The following is an 8,508-nucleotide window of genomic DNA, read 5'->3' as shown; positions in this document are numbered from 1 at the left end:
GCTGCTCCTGCGGCGACCTGCCACAGCCGGCCAGGCGACAGATGCAGCAGCCCGCCTGCAAGCTCTGCGACCCACAACTAGGGGCAGATGGGGAGTGGTCCAAGGAGGCCACTTGAACCTGACGGATGCAGTTAAGGCAGAGCAAGGCTCAGTCACGTCCTAGCTAGGTCCTTGCCCAAGCGAGCCTCCACGGCAGCTGGGGACCGTGCAATTCCACACCAGTCCTTGGGCAGCCAGGCCTTTGCCTCCTTTCACAGCACAGGAAAACAAACATCCCCTTCCCTCCAAAAAAGTCCACCTTTCTGATCATATTATGCATTGGGGTATTGCTAATATTTATTTTTACTCCCTTTAAAAACAGTTATTTCTGCTGAGGGTCATAGCAGCACCTAGGCTTTAAGTTCATTAGTAACTTATAGCTAAAAGTCTGCTTCTCTCCCCTTTTTACAAATATTCTGGGAATAGCCTGCTCCTTTGCAGGACTCCAATCTTCCTACACGTCAGCAGTTACAGCTCCTCTGTCAGGCTGCAGAAACAGGGTCGGGCACTGCTCTGGGGAAAGGAAGTCTCTCCTCTGTGCTGCCTAGGAGGTGATGTTAAAGCAGATGCAGGCGGCTTACTGCAGGAGAAGCTCTAGGGAGCATGGCCTGCAGTTACCTGGCAGGTAACCAGGACCTCTGTCCTACCAGGACAGTGGACCTTCCCTGGAAACTCTGCTGCTGACACTGGCTAGCAGAACCTACTCAGACTTCTACCACCTACTTGGCCTCCAGCACCATCAGCATTAAAAAGGCTCTGTTGTACCCAGAAATGCATCGCCTACTTGCTGACGGATTCATTTTTTCACTGGTTCCTACACAACCACTGCTTTCTGCCCTCTTAAACTTGCCTCCAACCCTCCCTGCCACCACGAGGTGGGCCGCTCTGGCAAGACTACGGGACCTTTATGAATATAATTCTGCCTTTCCCCTGGAAACTCACTTTCCTTCCCAGACAGTATGTAGGACATGACACATTACCTCATCTCTGCTTATAAGTTCATTGGAGAAAGTCAGTCCAGGCATCAGGCCCCTCTTCTTCAGCCAAAATATAGCAGCAAAGGAACCCGAAAAGAAGATGCCTTCAACTGCAGCAAAGGCAACCACTCTCTCACCTGTTTAACACAACACATTTTCAGTTAGACACAAAATAGTGTATTGCTTGTCAGCAAGATGCATCATTTGCATCAGACAGACCAATGCTGGAGAGGAACAATCCCCTTTGCAGCAACCAGGTGCTGTATCTGACCACATCTTTCAGCAGATCCTAAGGCATACAGGGTCTACACACGCAACAGCACTTAACCACAGGCAACCCCAGCAGAACTGAAGAACCAGGGCACCCACTGAAACTGCCACAAGTCAGAAGGGAGAGAACATAATTGCCCAAAGTGGCCAAGACATTAGTACTCCTTTATCTCTGTTTCCTAAAAGGCAGGAAAATGGCTGTGTAACTAATAGACAAAACTGAGAGAAGAGCCGATCTCCTGTAATTAAACAAAAACCCCTACACCTCCATTTCTGCTTGTTGAGAATCTACATAAAAACATATTCTTACAAGAGTGGAATAACACAGAACATAATTCATGAAGACACAAATAACTTTATGTTATCCCACCTTTCACCCAAGGAAAGCATAGCGTTATTGGTCCCAGTTCTCCTTGTTCTCTACAGGAATGTATTTCTTCAGACTACAAGACCATCTAACTACTTGGTGAAGACACACCATTCCATGTACTCTATTTTAAACAATTTCACAACATCCTTGGATATATTCTAACATGAAGAGCTTTTGCATTAAGTGCTGGTGTCTTTTCCCAGTGAGAACTGCATAGAATTTTGTTTAAAAAACAAAATAACCCCAAAATAGCCATATATTCCACTTCCTCAATGAGATGCAAATGCCATCTGCTGGCTCATCTGAAGAAATTCAAGTTACAAAAAAAGCGTGAAGAAGTTACTAAGGAAAGAATTTGTCTGGCAACACTAAAAATCTCCTAGGTTACTTCTAAAGAGCAATGGAGGAAGGCTGCTTATACAGTATAGGTTTAATGAAGCACAAGACTGAATATCAGTATGGTTTTTACTACATTCCACCTGACTAGCTATCATACAAATGAGTTACACTGTACACTGAAACAAAAATCGCCCATCAGCAGCACCCCATGATCTGAGCACACACTGGGAGGCTGAGACCCACAGAACAGATACAGCAACCGAACTCTCAGCATAAGAAATCAACCAAAGCTGTGGTGACCCGGTTTGCAGGCCAGGTCCCCAAGCTGGAAGGAAACACCACAAACAAGCCAACTAGCCACCTTCATATACCATATCATGTAATCCATATCTGTAAGACCCAGGCTCCCCAAATGTTTTAACCTTGGGAAGTTTTCTCAGTAAGATGAAAAAATAGAGGAGTAGAAATGTACTTTACAAAAATTTGGATAGGATGCATGAAGTTTGGGGGCAGGGGATGGGGGGGAACATTGCTTTTTTAGTTAGGGAACCTTCTGATTCCTGGCACACCCCATGCTGCTGGGAGCCAAATGAAGGAGATGAAGAAGAGACTCCACACACAGCGAGCAAAGCCAGACTGGGGAGGCAGCAGGATGCTCCAGGACAGGAGAATCTACAGCTACAAAAAGAACCCCACTTAAACAAGAGCTCCGAACAACAGATGCTGCAAAGAATGATATTCAGATTTATTTTATTCATCTGGCTGAATCTCTCCATCTCCTACACTTTCTCTAAGTATAGAGGATGTTTGGTTTAGAAAATTCACCAGACTCTGCCCATTATTCATTTCAGCTACAACACATCCTTCAGAGTCAACATTGTGAGCTGAATGCAGAACAGTGGAAAGCCCGGCACCATGCTGATGGCAGCTGAGCCAGTGTCCCAGCTCTGAAATGAGATACAAAAATTAGAAGCCTGGTCCCAACAGCAAACCAGAAAGACCAGAGATAGATGGTTCTTGAATCTTTTTTGCCCAGACTCAGTCATACTGTTACAAAAAAAGGCTAACATCACACACAAATTTGTCTATATGAACATGAACACAGAAAAAGCCTGGGCTTGCAAGAAAAAAGCCTGGAGTTGCCCAGTTCTGAACACTGGAATACAAAATAGGAGCCAGCTGGAAGTAATAGAACTCCTAGAAAACAAGGTCTTTGTCCTGGTTTCAGCCAGGGTAGAGTTAATTTTCTTCACAGAAGCTAGTGTGAGGCTACGTTTTGGATTTCGGATGAGAAAATGTTGATAAGGTGCTGATGTTTTGGGTTGTTGCTGAGCAGTCAAAGACAGTCCAGCTTCTCGTGCTGGCCTGCCAGCGAGCAGGCTGGGGGTGCGCCGGGGGCGGGCTGACCCAGGCTGGCCAAAGAGATATTCCCTACCATATAACGTCATGCTCAGTTCATAAAGCTGGGACGAAGAAGGAGGAAGGGGTGGAGGGACATTCGGAGTGATGGCGTCTGTCTGCCCAAGAAACCATTACGAGTGACGGAGTCCTGCTTCCCTGGAGATGGCTGAACACCTGCCTGCCCATGGGGAGTAGTGAATGAATTCTTTGTCCTGCTTTGCTTGCGTGCACGGCTTTTGTTTTACTTATTAAACTGTCTTTATCTCAAACCATGAGTTTTCTCACTTTTACTCTGCCGATTCTCTCCCCTGTCCCACCGTGGGGGAGTGAGTGAGCGGCTGCGTGGGGCTTAATTGCCAGCTGGGGCTAAACCACGACAGTCTTACAAGCAAAAACTGAAGAAACTAGGGTTACTTGGCATAAAACAAAAAAAGAGAAAGAATTCTTCATAACATGATTCTAGAGGGCACTGCCATTACTGTATTGCTTTAGCTGAAGATAAAAACATACATGCTCACCAGAAGTTACTTCTAGTTCTTTAGTTAAACCAGAGACCCACAAGCTACTATATCATCTGTGGAGAATTTCATCTCACGTTCCAGGGATGCAGCTCACTCCCAGAGGATTAGTTTGTGACATGTGTAACAGAAACAAGTTTTTAAGATGCTACACACCAAAAGTGGATTCTCTGTCTTCAATCCACTTCAGAGCCCAGTCTGCTTTTTTCTTGACACAAGGCATTGTTTCAATAGCATTAAATAAGAAATCCCTATGAAGAAAACACAGAGAAGACAAACAATAAGAAGTGATTTATGTACATCTGTCCTGGTTGCCCCTACTGGCTTCACCAGACAGAGGAACCCATTATGCTAGGCTCTGAACTAACCCAAGTAATAGACTGTTCGCACCCCAAAGGGGTGATGATCTCTGATAACCAGGGCACAGGGAGGCAGATGTGCAGAAAGTGACAAACCCAAGGTCTCAGAGGAGGCGAGCTGCAGAGGTGGGAAGTGAACTCAAACGTCCCGTCCCAGGAGTGCCCACCGGCCAGACCACACTGCCTCTCGAACTTCAAGCCAGATGGCAGCCACTTCCTACCCACTGAGATAAACCTCACATTGCCCAACTCCACAAAAGGAACTAGACAATCTCCATGAGCACAGGCTCTGTTCCCATGCTAAACACCTGAAAGGAAACCTTGCAGTCCTCCCACTGTCACCACACAGGATGCCACTGTAGGAAACCAAGCTCTGCCCGACCATCACCACGGTGGAGTCTCTGAGGGAAAGTGCTTCTGTTCAAATGTATTACCATTTGGACTAGGAAGCTCTCCAGACAACAAAGGTGATGGTCAAGCACCTCAGGAGCACAATAACCATAAGGAGCTTGTCTAACCTTTAACAACATTTCACATAGTCCACACTTCCTGCGATCTAAGATTTATACAAATATTAACTATTTATATTATTAACAAATATTGATGCTCCCACACAAGTCTGTTGGTCAGTAACACTCCTCTCCATTCTGGAGGTCAGGCATACAGGCCTTGAAAGCTTTAACGAACCGTCCCCAACTGCCCCAGCAAGTCAGTACAAAACAGAAGACAGCTGCTGCTGTCCAGCCACACTGCCACTGGCCTAGGTAACAGATTTCCCATGGGTCTGTAACACATCCAGAGGTTTACCTTTTTGCAGGATCTTTGATGTAGGTGTCTATGAGCAGGCTGTACATCTCTGAGTGAACATTCTCAATGAGAATCTGAAAGCCATAGAAACAACGAGCTTCTGGGACCTGCACCTCCTGACTAAAACGTGCCACCTACCAAAACCAGAAAGTGTGGCAATGAGTACAGTAAAACCAGTTCTGCATGACAATACTCTAAACTTAACGAGAGAGACATTAGATCTCTACCACAGAGAAAGGATGGGAGCAGTTCAGCCCTCCTTTGTTCACAGATATGTCAACAGGATAGGTGTGGTGCAGAAGAAAATAAAGCAAGCTAGCTAGAAGTAAATACATGTGCTGTGCATATCAGATGGAGAGCTGCAGTGAAGCATGAGGGCACACGTACACAGGAGCAGAACAGAAAAATATTGGAATAGTAAACACTTCATATTGAACAAAGCCTCAGACTTTTTGTTCATCATTAAAGAAACGTAAACAGGGTGACATAAGACATGTTCATACAATATATGCACATATACTATGACATTCTACACGTTACAGACATTCAAGATCTAAACTGGGCATTTGCCATCAGATACCACTGATAACCTGTGGTGAGACATTCTGCAGCCCAGAAATAGTTTCAGCAGAAGATTTCCCCACCTTTTTAGCAGCACCCACCTGCAGCCCTAAAAGATTCTAGGACACCGTTCAGCAAGAGCAAAATGGGTATTACCAAAAGGAAGAATACAGAGCATGGCACAGCCCAACCCCTCCCTACTTCTCATCTAACACAAGTACAGGAAGGACAGTGGCATTCTGTTAATTCACTGAGAAATGCGGATCAACACAGCCAGGCAGAAGGCCGAGCTTAAAAACTGTGTCCAAGAGTGATGTGATTTGGAGTCTTGCTGACCACAGTTGACCCAATTTAACTCAGTCACTGGCCCCAGCAAAACAAGCTGCTTATTCCCCTTGGCAAAGGTGAGATGATGGGAGGAAAAAAAAAAGTACACATTTAATAAACTTATGCATTAATGTGAGAAAACCAAAATGAAAAGCCAATAAGCCAATAAAATGGTAAGTATTCAAGCCCTCTGTAAAGCTTTCTCACCAGGTTTTCATTTACAATTCCATCACTGGCTGCAAAAAATGCCAGAACATGAGAGATAAAGTATTTTTCATCTGCTTTCAGCTTGTTCCAGTGAGGAAGGTCCTTTGATAAATCAACCTAATGAAAAGAAAAAAGAAAACATGATTGCCCTTTTGAGTTTGTCATTCTGTAAGAATGAAAGCAGCATAGTGAAGTAACTGAGGCAGAGTTTTGGCATCTGCTCTCAAATCTTTACATGTAGAGAATTTAAATACATGTAGTTGTAAAAGACAACAGACACACTGCAGTATTGCTGTCTTCCTCTGCAACAGTAACGTCACGTGTTTACTTCACAGTTTACATTTTTGTAATTTGGAATAAAAATCAGTGCCTATTGAACTATAAAATCAGATTGTGAAAAGAATTAGTATCTTCTTGTCATGAGTATGAACATGCTGCAACAAGCAGAGCTCACCCTGTGACACTTAAACCCTACTTGAAGTAAATGCTGATACTCCGAGAAACCTATACCCAGGTGTCCCAGAAGATGGACTGAGAAGACTTCTGCCTTTGGCAGGTGTTCAGCCTCCATCCCACCAAAGAATGGCATGGGGCAAATGCTGTGCAACTGCTCTTGTCTACCAGACTGAATTCTAGCCAAGGTAGAAAACCACAACTTCCTTGCATAGGCCTTTTTTGTTTGTTTGTTTGTAGGGTTTTCTGAACCACAGCAGCAGTTAAGTAGGACCAGATGTGAAAAATATGGAGGCCTGAAAACTTACATATATATGTGTACACATATATATGCGTGTATATAAACACATACATGCACAAACCAATTTTAGTTAACTTTCCAGTTCATTTGGAAATGCACCGACAGATGGTAGAACAGTGGAAGAAGGAACCAGTCATATGGTCAAAGGGCAATGCCGATCAGGCAGGAGTTTAAAAGCCTTTTCTTTAGCAGCTAAAATCACCTCCTACTGCAACAGGGCAGCAAGCCTCCCAGGCAGGCAATGGAATAGCACTTCTACAGGCAGCTGCTCCTCGCCATGCCAGGCTGCTTTCTGGCCTCTTCAGAGCCTCCCAGGGCTTTCAGCTCGCTCCTCTGCAATTACAGATCATTGCTCACAAACAAGCAAAGGCTGCAGAAGCTTCGAGTTGGAACAACCAGCTCAGCTGGAAGGTAATCTCTCCAGATCAGTGCAGTGTTCAGAAGCCCCCGCTGCTGCAAGCGTAGCGAGCCAAGTACTGCTAAGGTCTGGCTAACCAGCAACCTCAGGGAAAAACTTACAGCTTGCATTATAACATGGGGCAGGCATGTAACCAGGGCAATCCGGAGTCAATTAGAAAAATTTTTATCAAGTGTCCCTGATTACCACCATCTTTCTGGAAAATAGGTGCTTAACATTAAAGAACAGCATGCACATGAAAGCCCCCAGTACACCTTACATGGGCAAGGATACATGGGCAGATACAGAGACCACAGTAGGGTAGGAGCTATCTGACCACAAATCAGAGCTACCTGACTTAGGCTCCCTCTGTAACCAGGGACATGCCCCAGGATACAATTCCACCTCGTCCTAAACCAAACACCTAACCTGCTCTGTTGAGCCACCCTGTGGAAGCAGCTTGCTTTCCACCATCCACGAAGGGAGGCCTGCTCTGGTGCAGGCGCCTCATGTTCAATGCAATTGACTCCAACCCTTACAACACAGAGGCCAGCAGCAGAGCTACAAAGGCAGCGCCAGGACCCCGGTCTGAGCGCCTTGTGCCAACCCACTGGCCCCAGGGCTCACCTCTTCTGCCGTCCAAAAGGAGGCCTGAGCCTGTTTATACATTTTCCATATGTCTGGGTACTGGATGGGGAAGATGACGAACCGGCGGGGATTTTTTCTGAGAAGAGGCTCCTCGTCAGGGTCCAAGCCATTTTCAGCAGCACTTGGAGAAGGGCTCTGAAGGTAGAACACAGTTCTGGTTAAGGTTGTCATTACGTATTCCTCCTCTTCCTCATATACCAAAGGTGTGATTCAAAAGCCAGCCGTGTCACACAGACACTCACCTGCCCTCCTCGGGTGGCCGCACTACCCGTCCCCAGGGTACCTGCCCCCTCGCCCTCCATCCGTGCCGCTGCTGCTGGGGCGGCAGCGCTGCCTGTGTCCGCCTGGCTCTGCCCGGCACCGCTCCCACCAGCCGCCCCCTCCCAGGTGTGCCGGCGCCAGGACGCACCCGGCGCCTGCGTGCCAAGGAGAAAGCCCTTCTGCAGCGCGAGGAGGAAGTCTGCCCCGGGAGACGACATCAGCCGCTGTGGTACTGCACGTGGGGAGGTAAGCGCCGGGTCACCGCACACTGCC

The 8,508-nt window shown here is 46.4% G+C and overlaps 1 protein-coding gene across 1 annotated transcript in view; it reads right to left on the bottom strand.

The window, feature by feature from the left end:
• The window catches only part of LOC104625018 (ribonucleoside-diphosphate reductase subunit M2 B), a 12,380-nt gene extending 4,276 nt beyond the window's left edge, over positions 1-8,104 (bottom strand). Inside the window, exons 1-5 of the mRNA XM_010292538.1 lie at positions 7,954-8,104; positions 6,176-6,292; positions 5,081-5,214; positions 4,071-4,165; positions 1,020-1,153 (exon numbers count right to left, since the gene is read on the bottom strand). Of these exons, the coding sequence (XP_010290840.1) occupies positions 1,020-1,153; positions 4,071-4,165; positions 5,081-5,214; positions 6,176-6,292; positions 7,954-7,995 (522 nt within the window). The 5' untranslated portion in view covers positions 7,996-8,104. The remainder of the gene's footprint in view (positions 1-1,019; positions 1,154-4,070; positions 4,166-5,080; positions 5,215-6,175; positions 6,293-7,953) is intronic.
• Positions 8,105-8,508: the final 404 nt, after the last annotated feature.

The sequence above is a fragment of the Phaethon lepturus genome, unplaced genomic scaffold, assembly GCF_000687285.1.
Source record: "Phaethon lepturus isolate BGI_N335 unplaced genomic scaffold, ASM68728v1 scaffold3228, whole genome shotgun sequence".
NCBI classification, from domain to species: Eukaryota; Metazoa; Chordata; class Aves; order Phaethontiformes; family Phaethontidae; genus Phaethon; species Phaethon lepturus.
The sequence above is the reverse complement of the archived record's forward strand: the minus strand, read 5'-3'. Positions and strand labels throughout refer to the sequence as shown.